The 19,264-nt window shown below is 38.9% G+C and overlaps 1 protein-coding gene across 19 annotated transcripts in view; it reads right to left on the bottom strand.

Moving 5' to 3' along the window:
- The window catches only part of PARD3 (par-3 family cell polarity regulator), a 458,069-nt gene that overhangs the window by 292,470 nt on the left and 146,335 nt on the right, over nucleotides 1-19,264 (bottom strand). For all 19 annotated transcript variants that reach the window (XM_055707494.1, XM_055707505.1, XM_055707486.1 and 16 more), the window contains exon 3: nucleotides 11,471-11,651. In XM_055707494.1, coding sequence (XP_055563469.1) covers nucleotides 11,471-11,651 — 181 coding nt within the window. The remainder of the gene's footprint in view (nucleotides 1-11,470; nucleotides 11,652-19,264) is intronic.

Below are 19,264 nucleotides of genomic sequence, written 5' to 3'. Positions count from 1 at the left end.
TGCTGCCCCAAGCACGGCTCCCCTGCCCACAGCCTGGCACGCTGCTGGGCACGGCTGCCCTGCTGCCACCCAGCACACCCGCTGCCCGCACCCTCGGCAGTGCAGCTGCTCGCTCCCAGCGCCACCGCACACACGGCTCCAGATGCACACGTGTGGTACTCCCATCTTCCATGGGCCTTCTGGATCTGCTGCCACCACAACGTACTACTGCATAGATGAACTGCCAACAGACGCATACAATTTAGAATAAACGCTTCAGCTGCCACAAGAAATACACAGACCAAGCTGTAATAAAACATCTATGCGTATTCACAGCTGCAGTTTCGCTGAAGCTTTTTTTACCCTTCACTTTTGGGGGGCTAGATTTTTAAACAGCGCGGTTTTCTCCTCCTTCCCTCCATTACTGCTTACAGGCAGCTTCTCCTCCTCTTCCTCCTCCCTCTCCAGCTCCCGGACACTGTCCTGCTCACCACGAGCCAGAGCTCTGCGAAGACCCTCTCCTGGAGCCTTCGGCTACACGTACCACACCCCTGGTCGCTGCCCCAGTGCGGGCTAGAAATACTGTCTCAGTACAGCCATAACAGCGGATTTCCCCCTACCCTTATGGGTGGATGAAGTCGAAATACTTATTTCACTGTAATGTTATGTTTTAAGCAACATAGCAAAGAGCTATGGGAAAGCAGGCTTACAGGAAGACTTTGCTCACTTCTGTTTTATTACTTTAAAGGTGAACTTAAAACAGAGGTAGAGGTAAATCATCTACATGTACAATACTCAGAAATATTGCCTACTATGTCAAACTAGAGCAGTACCTTTAGTCACTCACGTAATGGGTATTTCTCACGGATAAATGTCACATAGTTCATTTGAAAAAGCAGTTCCATAATTTTTTTACCACAGCACTTCTAGTAAGCCCTTCATTTTTATTTATTTTTCCATGAGTCAAGAGCCCAACTAAAATTATAAATAAAACATGAAGAGACTTCACTATGCAAGACCCTTCAGATGGAAATCATCATGAAAGTCAGGCAGTGCTTGACCTGAAATCTCTCTGTCATCTAATGAAGGTCTTAAACATCAGAGCTTAAAAGAGGTCGGAATAGAAGCTAACATCATTTTTTTTATTTGGTGGAGAAAGCTTTCATACTCAGAAAATATTTCCAAGATTTTGGTTCCAAAAAGCCCAAAAGCAGAGAGATCAAGACAGAACTTACCCAAAATCATTGAAAAATTAATTTGTATGTTGTATAGGGCTGGTTAACAAGCCCTGTGTGTCCATTTTTTATTTAATTTGTCAGAAACCGATGAACATAATTTTATTCTTTTAAAATCTACTAAAAACTACTAATATGGCTTCAAACGTTACCTCACTTGAAACAGACTCAGCAGTTGTTGCTCACCATTACTGTCTGCAAACTGCAAAGACTTTTACTTTAATCGCCTATATTTGAGGGATGGCTCCTTTCCCCAGCCACACATTCAGAGGCTCCACATGTATACAGAGTGCTTTCCTCTTCCAAGCCCACACGGAGCCAGGACACCCGAACAGCAGCAAGGACAGCATGGCCACAACACCCAGACGCTGCGTCAGATGGTGCGTGAAGGAAAGCGGTACAGACGCACTCAACTGCACAGAGCAGTGAAGACAACTCAAGGCCTTCAGTGCTCATTAACTCCATGTCATGCTTATTCCCCCAGATTTAGGTTGGCTTTTCAGTGCCACATGGCGTGACCTGTTATGCTTTGAGGCCCAAGAATGCGTGGCAAGAAACAGTACCGTTGCCTCTCTGCAGAGGTTTACCAATGTGGGAGCAGTACCGTGTAAAGTGACTGGATACCAGCATTAGACCCAAGGCAGATGACACTTGGTTTAACCATAATATCCCATGGAAATTTCTCAAACTAAATTTTACTTTGGAAAAAAGCTAACGTGGGACTATCTGCATTCATGACATACTGTCCACAACTCTAATAGACTTCCCACACATAATTATGGCTGTGCAGGAACTTCTTAGGGCCATGTAAAATTGCTCTGTGGGTCAAACTGAGAAGCCTTTGGCTTTGTAAAACATAACTTAGCCTTTCTCTTCCAAATATAAAGAGGACCATTTTAAAGGCAACATAGGCAACATCCTGCTTCATAAACAATCTTTCATATAAGAATTTACTTGTATGGTGTGAGGAAAATCACATGCTGAATGGGATCCACAGACATATAGGTCAGGACTGGTCAACTCTGTTTCTGTCCCATCAATGCAGATTAGCCAGTGCAGCTAGTCTAGACCATAGTCCATCTCATCCTGAAATAAGCTGTAAAACAGGTCAGATGAACTCACCCTAAAGGCATCTATTCTTCTCCAGGAATGATAAAGTGGGCTACCTCGAGTATTTAGCTCAGATGCAGAATCTGAAGTCTGTTGATATCAACCTCATCCATTGTGTCTGCTTTGAATCAACTGTTGCCCAGCAATTGCCAAAAGAGTTCTAATTTTACTTCCAGTTATGACCAGTGACTGCTGTACAGCAAGCTGAATCAAATTCAGCCCCTCGGGATAAGGTTTTAATGGTTGATCAAAATTTGCTTTGAGAAGCCTAGTCCCAAGCTCACGTGCACAATTTCCAGAAGCTAACACAACAGCTTGCTATCGCTGTCTTTGTGCAGCTATTTACTGTATGCATGCAAGTAGTTGTACAAGTATTTAATCTTAACCTAAGCACCACTTTATGCTTTTGTTTGTAAATGCACACAGACCTCAACTCCCTTCCCACATATATCATCAATTCCAGTTCCTGTAAATTCAAATAATGTTGACATAACTAATTCCCTAAATCCGTAACAGAGGCAAGAAACACAGACCTGGAACACACCCCAAGTCCACATCTACCTCCAATCCCAGCCGAGCTCTGGCATCAGCCCGGGTGGGTGAAAGCCACACACACACACACAGAGTGAGATGGCCACTGTGTCACCAAGGGGGACCCCGCCTGCCCCCACAGCATCACAGAGTTGGAGACCAAGGGGTCTGTGTTGAGCTGAGCCGAGCCAAGCTGTGTGAGCCGGAGAGCGGGCTGTGAGCTCGTGACTCACCTCAGCTCAGGCCAGGTTCATGGGCTCAAGCTGGACTTGTAACCACAGCATCCAGTACTATTGGAGGCCAAAATCTCTGGAGAAAAGTTCTTCTAAAGACTTACACTAGATTCTCACTCTAAGTGCTTAATCTGCCCCTAACATGAACCCATGGCACTTCTAAAGCTGGAGCTCCTCTTACACAATTCATTTCAGATTTACAACAAGAGAAGAGTGGGAGAAAGAAAAATTTTTATCTTTTAAGAAGTATGAAATAAGGCCATAAATTAATGAAAAGTTATTTCTCATCCAGTCCTTTAGTTCTGTATCATCTTTCAGTCCTTTTCAGTGCATAAGAGAGTAAATAAAAAACCAAACTAAAAAACAAGTCTATTTAACTAGCAGCCATCTGTCCCTGTTTCATCCCCCTCAAAAGAACATGTCAAAAGACACAGAATTTAAAGCAACTTTTTCCCCATAATCACCAACAGAGATGGTCTATCTGCAGAATGCATTCCCATCTGAAGAAAAGGGTATGTGAGTTCACATACTGCAAATGCAATAAATAAGGGAGCAAGAAGATCCCTTGTGAATTAAGAAGAAAAGCAAGCAACAATGCTCTCCCTGAAGTACAAGTTTAGCCTAAAGGGTATATACTTGAAGTATAATACCTTACAGCCTTGGGCTTGTGGTCAAAAACATCCATATACTTGTCTGGGCTGGGGGCAAGTGCATCGAACACAGGATAATACTGCAGGCAGCACAGCACGGAGTTCCCAGCATCAGAACACTCTTCACTGGCTCTACAACACCCTTCCCATAAGATCATCCCACTTAGGACCAAGTGAATATTTAAGTACCTTTGATAAACTCTGCATCCTCTCCTGTTGGCAAATTGTCTGCAAGCAGTTTATGTCACTAGTCCACCCCACTAGAGACCAATGCTGTTGCCTCAAAGCAAAGCAAAACACGACCAGGATACCAGTTACTCTCACGGACTGGTGGTTCTGGAAATCAAGGATGCCTTGAAGCATACTGTTTTATCACATTTCAGAATAAGCACCTATAAATACTGAACGAGGTTCTTAGAAGCTGATGGATTAAAAAAAAAGTGTAATGTGTACACATGCCTCCATAAAGTAAAAAATTTCACAGGGTGGTTGTCTGTAGCGTGAACGAGCATTTCTTGCTATTTCAGAAATGTTCCTTTGCCTTCACTGTGCTCCTTCTTGTTTGCTTACAACGACAAGAAATAGAGAGGTAATCAAGAAATTATCAATAGAGTTACTACAGTTACTGATACATGTGTGATGTATAAAATAAAAATTAAAAAATAGCTTTATCACAACAGGATTAAAACCCATGACACCCCAATACAATGGACTTGAGCAGCTACACTATAATGTTTGATTGGATAAGATAACATAACATTTTTGTATACATAAAAATACAGTTCCCTTAATGAAAAAGTTATCTTTCATTTAAAGAAGGGGAAAATAAAACCCAGCACCACCACCACACATGCACATTGAAACATTCTCAGAGTACAGCTGTGATTTTCATAATAGCTTCTTGTTCAAGTGATCATTAAATCTATTTAAGATGTCAAATTTAGACTAATATCTAAACCTGACTTCTTAAACTATTCAAATTCAATTACTTCACATCTTCATAACCCTTCCTCGTTATCTCTCTTGTACTATGTTCTGTACCTATGGTACCAAATGCCACCAGGTATCAGATACCATACCATATTTTTATTACTGTCCATTATCAGTACTCAAAGATAGAAGCCCTCACCATATGGAATGACATCTTGAAATGCCCATGATGACTTCAGTTTCCTCTAGAGAATCCAGTAAGTTCTAAAATTCCTTACTTTATTGGTTTCAGGGATTTTTTTGATCCTACTAGAACCTACAGTATTTTGCTTGATGGTATACTGAGAAGATTGAAGATATTAAAGGTTAATTTAGAAACTTAAGCAGTTTAAAAGCCACTTGTTTTTACAAATGTGTCACGGCCTCATCAAAACCGCATGGTTTTTAAACTGCTCAACAATCCCAAATTAACAGCAGAGCACTGTGCTTGGAGAAAACACCAATTGGAGATCACTCAAGTCAGAACCGTGCTGTAGAAAGAACAAAATTAGCCTCATGGAAGAAAGCAGAACCTGGTACTGATATTTTGATTCAATGACTCTGGGTTTAAAACAATCACATCCTTGATAGAGCTAAAGGGATAAATGCAGTAAGAATTCCTGAATGGCAAGAGCACCAGAAGGTGAGGAAACAGACTTTGCTAAATCTTCTCCTCAAACTCCAATGCATGAGTAAACCTTCCTTATTCAGCTGCCAAGAGCTTGGTGCAAGCCTCAGTTCAAGGCTCTTTTCGCATTATCCAACATGGTAAAGGAAACATCTGAGAACCTGGCAAGGAAGTGGGCATGATGGTTAGGAAATCTTTTGGAATTCATTCCTGGAACTGCACTTGAATGACGAGCACCTGAACACTGGCTGGTCACTGATGAAAGTTCCTGACTGAGGAGTCTCACCGTGGAAAGCTGACCTGATGCAAAGCTTGGTTGAGCTAGTGGAAAACATCCCCTTGACTTTAGCAAGCATTGCCTGTAAAGCCACAATCCTTCATTATAATATGTGGATGCCTTTCTCTGCATTTTGTAAGCAGCTATTTAACCCTAGAGGTAACTCCATCTGATAAAGCTCCAAACATCTGTTTTTTGATGAATTCATCCTTCTCTTCTAATCTTTTGCTTCCTTAGTTCTTTGACATTTGAACATTGCTTTATTTCCATATATAAAGCTGAATCACAGCTGAATAAGGAGTCAAAGAGATACAAACAAGAATGAAAAAGTGTCTAAAGGCCATATGTGGGAACGAGTGCTGAAACAGTTATTTTTGAAACCAGAACAAATATGAACTCACCTCTGCAGTCCTTTGCCAACATGCAGTGCTCAAAATCTTTAAACAAAGGCACTGAGAAATATTAACAAATTAATTCTCAGAATATGCATTTGGGACTCTAGATAAATACTTGTATCAAGTCAGTGAAGTGCCATATTTAAAACAGCAATTTTAAAGTACTTCACGTTCACACACTTATTTATGCACTCACACCTTTAACTGGTTTGCTCAGTACTGAATTTTTTGAACACTCAAATTCTGAGATACTAAGAAAAGACACATACATATTTACAATGGACTCAAGAAATGGCTCACCTGTGGTTACCAAACAACCTGATGGCTTAGCGAGGAACAGGACAGACCAGCCACAACCAGCTGGCTGTCCTGCCTTCCAGCATAGCGCAGGACAGCACTCAGAGGAACAAACTTCTGAACCATTCCCACAAAGACTGACTTGTTACATGAGGTATAAAAACATTTTTCTGGCCTACAAGGTTACAAAAAATGGGTTTTTTTCCCAGGAAATGCCAATCGCCCTTCTCTTAGCAGACATCAAGAATGAGAAAAAACCAATACTTTTGAAGACTTGGAGCCTATCAGTTTTTATCTTTTCTTACCTAAACAAACCAGTCCTTCCGATGCTCCGTCTTAGTCTCCAAAGCATCTTACTCTTGTTGCTCTCTTCCAGCTCTCTCCAGCTTGTTTACAATTTCAACAAGTCCGGCACCACAGCTGGTCACTCCAGCTTAATCCTTCCTGCTCATAACTACTTCAGTGAGCCCACAAAAGCATTTGCCTTTGATCCTTCGATGGCAGAGCATAATGCCCAGATGCACTATAATAATACACTACAATGCCCAGATCCTTCTTGCCATACTGTGTACTTAGCTGTTCACTAGTATTGCCTTGCAAATTACATTTTTCTTTCTAGATGCAGTGACTGTGCACATCTCACTGATTTCAAAAGAGTTTATAAATGTATGAAATGAATGCTGAACTGAAAACTTGATATCCAAAGTGCTTTAAACTCCGTCTTATGTTTTTTTTATGCAATAATAATCTATATTCCGGTTCAGATTTATTAAAATACTGAATAGCCCTTAACCTGAGAGCCCTCAGGGACTATATGCCCTACTAATTTGCCAGTGAACCACTAAAAACTACACAAAAAGCAGAGCGCACCACAAACTCAAGGGCAAGCAAGGTCATCAAGTTTAACAGATCAGTCAATTCCCAGTGAAAGTCTGCACGCATGCTCCCTACCTGTGAGGAATAAACTTGTGCTTATTGCAGGGTAACAACACGCATGCACACAGGGAACCTCAGAGCAACATCTGTGCTGCTGGGTAAACCACGATGTGAACCTGCAGCAAGTTCTTTGCTCCTCTCCACTTTTAGTACAACTTCACAACAAGCTGTGCACTCACTTCAGAATATTCTCATCTAGACCTTCCTCTCCCCCTCGCCCCTCGTAGTGTGCTTCCGTGAGCAGATTATTAAACTAATGCTGACAGTCCTACTAAAATATATGATACAGATCACTTAAGCAAATACATCACCAGAGTACACCATTGCCAACCAGCTCTTAGTAATTTCTTAGACTCCTCTGGCCAGCATTTCAGGGAGATGCTTACCCCCAAGCCTTCAAGAGAACCTTATACTTAAGCATATCTCGTTTTTAAGGAACCGATGCACCTACCAAAAACATGCAGAAAACAAAAGCAGCAGTCTTGTAAAAGGCACAGCCCGCTCACATTGGCACAAACTAGTACAATACTAAACCACACTGGGAAGCTGTACGTGCACAATATGCTCGCACAACTGTCTGCTAACTCCTTCACTATGAACATCATCTGCTTTTACAAATAACAGCTTCAAGAAGCAAACACTTTAATTGTATTCATTATTTGGAGTCACATAATTACATGGTAACTTCAGAGGCTGGACGAGATCCCTGGAGGTCCTTTGTCCAAGCCCTCCGCACAAAACAGTACCAGCTAGATCAGGTTGCCCAGTCAAGTTCTGTCCATGTCCAAGGATGGAGATGCCACATCTTCTCTGAATAGCCTGTTTTGCTCTTGAGATGAAAAATAATTTCCTAACATCTAACTGGCATTTTCCTTGCTGCAACTCGTTTTCGTTGCTTCCAGCAATAGTGTGCCCAGGTGAGAAGGGTCTGGCTTCATCTTCCTGATACCCTCCCATTAAACAGCTGAAGAAAGAAAGAAAGATCTTCCAACTCCCTTACTCATGCCTACTTTGGGCCAGAAAAAAGCAAAATCAAACCAACAAAAAAAAAAACCAAACACCAACAACAACAGCAACAAAAAAATCAGTCCTTTAAACCTCTCTTAATATATTTTCCAAATAATGTTATATATTAAAAATACTTTTTAACTGTAACTGCTGAAACACTGAGAGATATTTGTAACATATTATCACACCCAAGACCAAGAACTAAGACCACCCCCTTGGATATTTAACAGAGCTAAATAACTTAAAAGGAAAACTAAACAAAGAGATGACCCTTTTCACAATATCTCATGTAGCTGGAAAGGGATTTTATTTACAATATTTAAATGCAGTACTGTGAAACAAACAACTTGGTTCACAGGCAGTGCACCCGCTGATGAACTGTCACTGCCTGACATCCTGTCTTATCTGCCAAATTGCTCATTAGGTTTGGCAATTTTCACCTGCGCCTCCAGTTTATATTTCAGCAGGGAATAAACATCAGTCTGCTTTAACAATCTTCTGCAGTGAGCTTCCAAGCTCTTCTCAGAAAGCACGCAGGCACACACAAAAAAAACGCCTTGTGTACTGTATGCTTCGAAAAAAACCACAGCTCAACTGATGAAATAGAACAAGAGGAAGTTTAACTTGGGTAACAGAAAAGCAGTAGAAGAGAAAGAGCTAGATAAGAACATAAATAAATCAACCATTTGTATTGATGAATTGTGTTTTCACATTGGAAAACAACACAGGGGGTACTGGCCAGCCACGTTTTCGTTTCCACATTTAGATGGGAAGATTCAATTTGATACAGCCCCCCATGTGCAAAGTACAGCCTGTGTTTGTGCATGGGAAAAGAAGGACTCCAGATGAATATTACTTTTCCAGCTGGACCTGATCTAGCTAACCTTTCCCTTGCTGGGAGAGGAGCGATGGTGTGATCTATAAACAAACAAAAGGGGTAGCATGGCAACCAGAACAAAGAGAGGAAAATCTCAGCAGGCCCTTAAGCCCCAGCCTAATGCGCTGAGATGCCACCTCCGAACGGAGACCGCCCCGTACCCCTCGGGTGCAGGTGAACGGTAGCAGAATGGCACAAAGCTACGCTTCTGTGAGCGAGCTGCTGAGCAACAGAGCCCAGCTTGTGAGCAAAAAGCACCAGAGATGTAAAACAAAATGTCTAAAATGCTATAAACCAATTTCAGATGGAATACTGTTTTTCATTTGTTAGATGTAAAATATTCACCGCCAACCCTACAATTAGCTAGAAAATTACAATAATTACAGCAATTTTGTATCCCATCACCAATCCAATTAATAGATATATGACCTTGTCAACATGTAATAATCAGGATCTGCATCTACCACAAAACTGGATGGGTTTTATTTGCTGAATAGAACTTACACAGTAAGAAGATAATTATTTGAAATACTGAGAATACCATTTGTATGCTATGCTTCACTTCACAAGTTATAAAGGAAATACAATAGGGATATTATTTCCATTTTCAATGTATATTTAAATGAAATTCTTGAAATAGGTATGTTTAATAGAGGGCAATATTACTGGACTGGGATTCTAAGCCTGTGGTTTGGAACATTTAAAAACAAAACATACCTAAATGACAATATTTTAAAAAAAAGGAATTAGCTAGATAACATCTCTGGTATCTCTAATTTGTGAAAACATATTTATGACAAATTGTTTCACCCATTTTACTTTTGCATGCTTTTTATAAAAAGAGTCAAAAGAGCTATAATTTTTACCAACAATTTAAGAAGTTGCCTGCATTTGTACAGACCTTTGTATTGTAGGGTCTCAAAGCACTTTTTGGTCATTTTAGCAGTCAGTGAGCTTACTATTCCATGTATCTTCTAGAACGACAACGAAGATAAGTGAGCTGTCCAATGTACTTTGAATTTTATCTGTGTTATATGAATTAAATGGACTAACACCAATGTATTCTCTAATATACCAGATAATCATACTAAGGAGAAAACGTGTATGTACTTGCCTCCTTTAACCCCCACTAAGCTGAGAACCCAGAAGGACATCTTTTTGGCTTATGCATGGAAATGACATGTATTTAGCAGTCACGTACCCTAGGGATAGCAAAATGGAAGGGTCCTGAAATTCCAGGAGACTTCTTTATTCTGCCATTAATCCTTTCCCTAATTTAATTCTGTGTTGCAATGAAGCATAGTTATAGCTTGAAAAGATATACATTCAGGTCTATGTAAGCTCACTGTTAAACGTTGTTCCCTTAATTTTACAGAAAACATTCCAGCAAAAAAAACCCTCAAACTTAATACAGTGGTAACTTTCCCATTTGTGCTCTACCTGATTACTTAAACATGGATTTTATCCATTAAAAGAACACCTACAGATAAGTAATCTCTCTGGAATTACGAATAGTTGTTTAAAACACTTTATCTACAGAATATCAAAGGACTGACTGACACTAACTTCTGCTGCAAATTTTCTGGAGTGGAGTATTCACTTCAAAAGTTCAGTAGCAAAATGATAGACACTACACGTAAGAGGTACAATGCTTTATCCAACATAGTCTTGTTTGCATGGTACCTTTAACGACAACGAAAACTACAATGTAAATTTTGATGCATGTTTTTTCTTCTTAATAAGCTGAAACATTCAAAGATACTGTCTGAGCAAGAAATGTCATATATATAATTCCTGCTTCATGGTTTTGCAATGAATGTTCCCCATGTTGAAATAAACAAAAGGGATGCTCTTTTTTTTGGTGTTTTTTTTTTAAAGAAGTGTATTTTTGCAACACAGTAAATGCACATATCAGCAGGTGTTTTTATGGAAAGGTGACAATCATAACCTAGCAACATTGACATGTTCAGTAGAAAGTGCTCCTATCTTTAGTTTCTTTTTACCTTTTCCTTTATTAAATGGAATAAAACTGGCAAACTGAAAATTATACCATGCAGCAACTGCATTTGCAAATTCTGCTGTGATTTTTTTCAGTGTGAGGACAATTTAAAACTGGCAGCACAGAAGGAGTTTATTGCTTCTAAAGGCAGTTTATAAATAATTTATTAAAACAGAAAGGTTTTTACTTGCATGCAACAAGCATTTATGCAGTTAATCAATTCTGATCAGCTTTCGATAAGGACAGATAATGAATCATTTTCCCAGCAGCATGAACGGGTAACAGCACTTGGCATCCTCAATAAGTTAAGATGAAACACATCAAGATACTGAGAACATTTACTTACTTGCACGAAGGACTGAAGGGGTGACCTCAATTTCACTTGTTGCTTGGTAAGGCTGAAAGGCCGATGCCGCATTGGAGCCAAGCTCACTGCCAAAAATCTCCGGGCTTTGCGTGCCTGTTGAGCTGGCGCTGGTGCCATCACCTCCATGGTGCGGATCTTGCTCATCAAATACAGCTACAAGCTGCAAATGACAATTTAATGTACTGTTAAAAAAAAAAAAAACTTTCACCACCGTCAAAGTGCCATTGTATATCAGCATTTCATCATTTCTTCCCATCAAAGAGCGAGAAACATCTATCAGCAGAGGCTCAGATCAATGCCTAGATCACAACATCATCAGCCCAAGGAAAGGCAGCTATTAATTGGATAGTACCAAGGGTCAACAGCTTTGATGGGGCACAAAACCCATCACTGCAAGCTGCAGAACTGCAGCATGAACGGCACCAAGTCAGGAAAGGAAGGGTCACACCTTTCCCAGCAAACCACTTCATCTTACCCAGAAATGCAGAAAACTATCTTAGTGCTGATTGATGCCTGTGCATTGGAATTAATCACCCATGTTTTGACACCTTTATATGCATCATTACTACAAAATCAAGTCATCAGCAAAACCACATTTTTATAGCATAAAAATGTACCATAAGAAATGATGCTAATACATATTGAAAGCTACAGACAAAATACAAAGCCACCCAAAAATTTTAATCACTACAAGTTATTATCTATTAATCTACCACCTATAAAGCTATTATCTATTAATATGATTTAAATTGTGAGCTTCTCTTGCAAAATTTCTTTCATAAATTTACAGATACTTCTGTATTTGTTTGGAATCATCTTCTTAAATACAAGCTTAAGAACTCAAGAAAAACTTAAAACTTAGCCAAGTTACTAATTTAATCAAGATTTATTAAATCTACCTTCACCATTGCAAGGGAAATAGGAAAAATATCACAGTGGTTTTTTGAAAATCTGAGATATTTTTCCCCACTGTAAATGAATGCTTTTATTTTAAACAAATATTTTATCCCAATTTATCTTTGGTGACCTACTGAAAGAGAAAAGGCCTGCTCTTACACACATTTAATTTTAGAACTTAATTTTCAAGATGGGTAAAAAAGTTTTATGGGTAACAGCAGTCTGCAGCCTATGAATTAATCTGTAATGTAATATTTGAAAGACATTTCCAAGAAAGTATTACATTCTTCTGTCCAAGTTGGTAAATAGAACAAATCAACTTAAACCTACTCTGATCTCTGCAAATTGTTTATTTTGTTAGAACAACACTTGAAGTTTGTATAACCAAAGGAATCACAGAGGTAGTTTTCTCCTTTCTTTTTTCTGTTGTAGTTGTTGTTGTTTGTTTGTTTTTTAAAGTGAATTTGACATCATTTCATCCTATAGAGTTTACTGTTAGTCCCTTTACTCTAATCTAACTTACACAAGCATCAATAAAAAAAATTTAAAACTGCAACTGTAAGCCCAGGTGGAAACCACTTGGGAATTCAGATTTTGAAAGTACTTTCAGGCATTCACTTTTTCTAATGAGTAGTTTTGAAATCGCAGAGAGTAGCTCACTTCTGCCAATAATTCTGTACCTAATGCAAATTTCAGTTCTGGCATGCACAGAATAGAAAGAATGAATTGGTAATGGATAAGAAGTCCACGCTCTCTCCAATACTATTTGAAAGGTAGGGTGCAGAAGGAAGAAAAACGGGCTGCAGCTGTGGGTAGCTAGAACATACTTGTAACATACAATTCATTGATTTATGCTTGAGAAATCTACACACAAAAGTGACAACACCTAAAATGTCAGTAGCTCAAGAGTATCAGAAAATTTTCTTACACATTGCAAAATACCAACACTTACAAAAATTGAAGGATATGTCTCAAAAGAAGCACACTTTACCCATAACAATTTTACTGTTTTATAACAAGCTAATTACCAATCCCCAGCAACTGAAAATAAATTAATCCACAAGTGAAGAAGGCTAAAGTATTATAACAAAACACAATGAATGCATTTAAGAACCCTGGGCATGAAACATCCAATCTTTTTCTCCTGTGCATGGCAAGTATCAAGATAAATCCTCAAATTATATTCTGTTCCTTTGAGGTTGACTGAAACATATTACTCAATGCATGCTGCTGCAAGTATTTTATATATATTGTGTATATATGTAAAAAGGTATGTGCATATACATCTCTATATATGTATGTTTTACTTTAAGGTGCTTCCAGCTTTTTGCCTATTCCAGACAGTTTACAACTTACGACATCAGAATATCTAAAAATGAATGTTTCTTATTTCAAGCTTAGCTTTTGATCTTATGTATTTTTGCAGGTATTCATTGTTTTGACAGCATCAAACCTTCAAAAGGCTTCAGTTCCGTTAGAAAGCATGCCACGTTGTAACATTTTTGCATACAGCATGTGAAGAAACACAAGCCATGTTAGTCTTCTCCAAATCTAATTAGTGTTAGGAACACACGATAGGAAGTTCGTTTTAAAACAGCATTACAAAGGTACAGTCATTCCTCATAACAAGATAGAAAGTCTTCAGGACTGGAAGATCTAATGTGAATAGACAGTGTTGGATCTTGATTATGCCGCTTGGTATGCCGCTCTGCGGACCATGAGCTCACAGGAAACAAGGACAGTCAAAGCATCTTCCACTGTATTCTAATACCAAGTACTCATTTCTGATTTCTCCAACATAGTTTATTTTAATCAAGGAAACTCCTTTGAGGAAAGGCATTATACACTTTTGTACCTCTAGAGGCCCAGAAACCACACCTCGACCACCACCTTTGCAGGAACAAGAAACAAAACAAAAAAACATCTGAAAAGACACCTTACGGCTACTTAGAAGGAAGCCACACAAGTAGGTCAGTGAACCTATGAAGAATCCTTTGTGGTAGGAATCCACAGCAATGAACGCTGATCTACACCAGGGAAACAAATGGCCTGTCAGTGAGTTGCCAGTCAAGTTTAAAGGCCAAGGAGATGGTTTTAATTTAGCAAAGCATGGAACACAGGTTACTAGACCAGCTTCTATCAGCCTTAAAGTCAACGGTAAACCTATGGTATTTTGTTAGGCTTTAAATATCAGATTTACAAAGAGAGTAGAAAGCAAAGATTACTATATTTCTGGAAATATCATCATCTTTACTGTAGGGAGACTGCTTCCGTACTGACTTTTTTTTTTTTTTTAAATAAGTAGTAAATGACTGAAATTACCATGACCGTGCACACTGCTGGTTTTCAAATGCAAGGAACTGCATAATCCTTTCCAGAACCACTCTGTGGTTACTTCCAATACCTGAGGCACAGGAGCTCTGCCTCCTGTTCTCTGACCTTCAGTTTTAGCTCTCATCATTCGCAGTGACCTGAGAAATTCATCATATCATCCATTCTTATGCAGAAGGGATCAGTAGAAGGCCAGAATAAACCATAACAATGCACAAAGAAAGAAAATAGTTAAGCTGTTCAGTACTAGATCAATATTAGCTCTTTAAAAGACCTTCCACCTAAATCCAGTGAAAACTTGAGCCATTTGGCTTATTTGAAACCATTTCTTGAAAAAAAAAGACAACTCCACATCCAAAGACCAAGCATCATATCAACAATAATAATAAATAACAACAGTACTAGTTATAGCAAGTTACATCCATCCCAATTCCATGGGTCCTGAACTTGAACGCATCAAAGACATGAAAATACGGTTAAATAGGTTACAGCAGTTTTAATCACCTGGGGTAAGAGGACACACTATTTGAATTTGTCAATCATTGAACTAAAAATCTGGAAATGGGAAATAAAATCAAACAGCAACAAACTACTTTGTCTCCCGAAAGCATATTTGATGAATGACAGGCTTAATTTAGACTGGCACGCTTACATTTCTAATTATATTATGGCAAAAGCAATAGAAGGAAGGTTTCAATACAGATCCACATCCTTCATCGATGTAAGCTGGCACCAGAAGAATCATGTTTGAACAAGATTAAGAATTTAGTCCCCAGTGTAAGTATACACTAGTTTTTCAAGAAAAGTGAAGTTTCAAATATTCAGTAGCACTTTCAAATATAAAGACAGCAGCTTTGTTCAGGTCATAACTTACAGGAAGGATTGTTCCATTTCAGCAATGTAATTACAGTAAGTCTTTGAAAGGTCCATATGCATAAACTAAAATAATCCTACTTTTTTAAACTCCAGTGCAAGAAATATGCATAATCCGATATGAATTATCAACAAAAGATATTATTTTTAAAAAAGCAACAATATTCACAGTTTGACTAACAGCTATTTTTTTAAAGAAATAAAAGCAGTAAAACTCAACAATCATCCCAGTGATAAAAAGCATACTTGTGATCTTCAGTACACTCAAAGAGGTTGTGTGGTTTGTTTGTTTGTTTACCACTATCATCATCCTCCAAAAGAAAAAAAAAAAAAAAAAAAAAAAGAAGTACAGTTGAAAAACCAGCTACTAACTTGATGTTCTTCTCTTTTGACTGATAAAGACTCTACAGCAAACAGAAAAAGGAGGCACAACATAATGCAATTCTTTTTGCTAAATATACTTGGTTCATCAAGCAAACGGCTTACAAAGAAATTCTTCTACAGCCTGAGATATCGAAACAAAGTTTTACTGCGATGCCTTTGGCTTTGGGACAGGGGGAAGGCATTCCTGCAGGTCACTGCATTCCACCCTCTATAGTGATTTCCCACACCACCATGCTGTATGGAACTAATTATACTCCAACCTTTAGATCATTCTGGAAGAGATACCAGGATGAGCATATCGTACTAACCAGGTGATATTTACTTAAAATAAAAAGCAAGAAGAATGATTTCATTTAATATTGACACAGCAGCAGCAGTCTGCATTCCAATATTAATTATTACAATTTCCATCTATTCTAACATAATTAAAATCTAGTAAACACATATGCAGTCTTAATTAATAGACTAGATTAAGTACTTGAATGTTAATTAACTGGATTAAAAAACTAATCGCACCAGCAACAATTGTTTACATTTTCGTTAAGTACTAACACCATATAAAACAATTAATCACTATCAAATGGTGCAATCCAGTCATCTCTCTCCAGCACAAATCCATGAAATCAGAAATCCTTCACAGAAACTCATAAAGCTGGAAACTTTACTTGTATTTTATCCCCCACTATCGCAAGCAAGATTGTCAAAAAGATCGCTTGAATTCTGCATATTCTTAAGTATCTCCAAAATTTGTTAATTCTCCTGAAATACTTATTGATGAATCTGATACTGGTTCACGTGTAGGCACCAGTAATGATTTCAGGCTTATTTTAACATCAGTTAGGATTACAGCTCTATTTTCCTGCTAGAAAGACAGCAAGTGATCCTCTGTTCATCTCCACTTCTTGTCCACTCCTTTTAACAAAGAGTGAAACTAAAATCACTTATCTTTTTTAATGATTATAAGTAATTTTAAATACCTGGTTTCTTCTCACCAGAAGGACACTTACTAGATAATTTCATACAAGGCCATTCCCAATTTGTTCCACTGTCCAGTGACCAATTGCACAGTAGTTGAGCTGTTGAGCCATCAGAAGTGTCTCACTTTCCCTGGCTGAACCACGTACTTCCCCTCCCAGCCCATACAACAACTTCCAGATGTGGTCTTCACTTTCACAGCTGCTATGGCCTTCTGGCATTTATGCTGCACATCATCTCTAAAGGATGGCCATTCGTGTATGAAACTGCCTCTCACACAAGTGATTATTTTTCTGATTCCCACAGAATAGAGAGTACAGCCCTTCTGAGGCAGCTCTGAGTTGATGGAGCAGGTCAACACCTACCTCTGGTGAAGCGCCCACAGTGGCAAGGATTCTGGTTCTCAGCTTACAATTAATAGCTGAACTAATTAACTTTTTCACAGCATATTTTTGTCCTTGAAGTGAGAGATTTTGACGGTCCAAATGAAATTCTAAAATCTAAATTAGCCTTGTTACTCTATCTCCACCTAAAATAGCTACTGCCAGCATTTCCTTTAAAACCTGATGCCAGAAAATTAAACCCAGCTCTGTCCTGCCATCCCAACGTACAGGTCTCTGTGTGCACACACTTTCTGACAGCCACCTTGACCTATTGATGGGAGATATTTCAGTCACTCTCTGACCGCTGCCATACACTTTCAGACAAGCATCTGGAAAGATGGCGTGGAGGATGCTGGCAGAAAATCTAAACACAATCACTGGCATTCTTTCTGCAGCAAAAAACTTTTCCAGCCTTAAGGAAGCCTGTACCATGAACCTGCAAGGCAACCACAGAACTGACCACACACCTCTGCCATGAACATGACTGAAGGAGACTGGACTGCAAGAGAATACAAGAAGATTTCTCTAGTAATTTTTTAGGGTTGACAAAAAACATGTGTCCCCAAAGCAGTCTGTGTAGTACTCAGTCCACGTCACAATGCAGAAATAAGAGTACTTGTTTAATAAGGCCCAGCAATAAATCCAGTTTCAGCTAATAGCAGCTCAGACTCCAAAACAACCTGAAATACAAGCTGCTGGTGAATGAACAGATAAGTACAAGAGGAAAAAAACATACATTTGAGAAAGTAATTAGCAAGGTAGTAGCCAATTATTATTCAGATATGAAAGAAAATAAATATGAAATCAATTTGTAGGCTTTCTGATGACTGAACTGACTTTAATAGCCCCATGGCAGACCTGAACTCTTATTATTCCTTGAGCTTCACTTTTCTACATGGCTCATTAAAAACCCATTTAAATGTAACTATTGTTTCAATGAACTGGTAAAGAGGAAATACAGAAAAAAATGGACATTTTCACAAATAATGCACTACTGCCCACAGACACAAAAAAAAAAATCAATTAGCAAAACCAGCAGCATCTAACAGGCATCGTGCGCTGTATGTGCAGCCCAAGTGTCCCCTCTAAAGACTTATAGATCACCCAACATTTTGAAAGGAAAAAGGGGGCAAAAGCAGTTTTCAATTTTAGACAAACACAAACAACAACCTTTACAATTTGAAGAAAATATTTACCTGCCCTAATTAATCAACTTCAGTCATGAAGCCAGAACTTGCTTTACAACTTTTCAAAGTCACATGACTAGAAGAGAGCCAAACAACCAATATTCTTGTAATAACTTTAATGAATTATTGCTTTTGTAAAAACAAGGAGGACATTGTAAGGGTCATACTCTACTACCAAATTAACACTTTGTGTTAGATCTTCTATGGATTATACAGAAGTGTAATCTCATACAGAATCACAGAATAACCTAGACTGGAAGGGACCTCTGGAGTCCAAATCCCTGTTCAAACGAGGGTCAGTGGTAGAGGTTGCTCAGTGCGACATCTAGTTGTTTTGAATAACCCTGAGGACGGACATTCCGCAGCCTCCCTAGGCAATCTTGACCAGTGTTTGAGCACTCTTGGGTTTAATACTTTTTTTTCCCCCTATATCAGGTTGAAACTTCCTTTGTTGCATCTTGTGTCTGTTGTCCCTCGCACTACTCCTGTGCACCTCAGAGAAAAGTATTAGCTCCATCTTCACCATGCCTGATGGAGACCACCTATGTCAAGAATGCTGTGCTTTGGGCAACTGCACAGCCATACAGCACCCCTGAAGGCCACCCTTTCCCTGTGATGCTCTCCAGACCCCTAACTCACCCTGGTGGCCTCTGGCTGGGCCATCATGGTAATGTCTTGCTTGTAGTGAAGAGGCCAAAATACTCCAGAATCAGAGAGAAGTAGTCACTTCTGTCACCCTGCTG

Source organism: Falco cherrug, chromosome 4 (genome assembly GCF_023634085.1).
Source record: "Falco cherrug isolate bFalChe1 chromosome 4, bFalChe1.pri, whole genome shotgun sequence".
Lineage (NCBI taxonomy): Eukaryota > Metazoa > Chordata > Aves > Falconiformes > Falconidae > Falco > Falco cherrug.
This window is presented reverse-complemented; position numbering and strand designations above follow the sequence as displayed.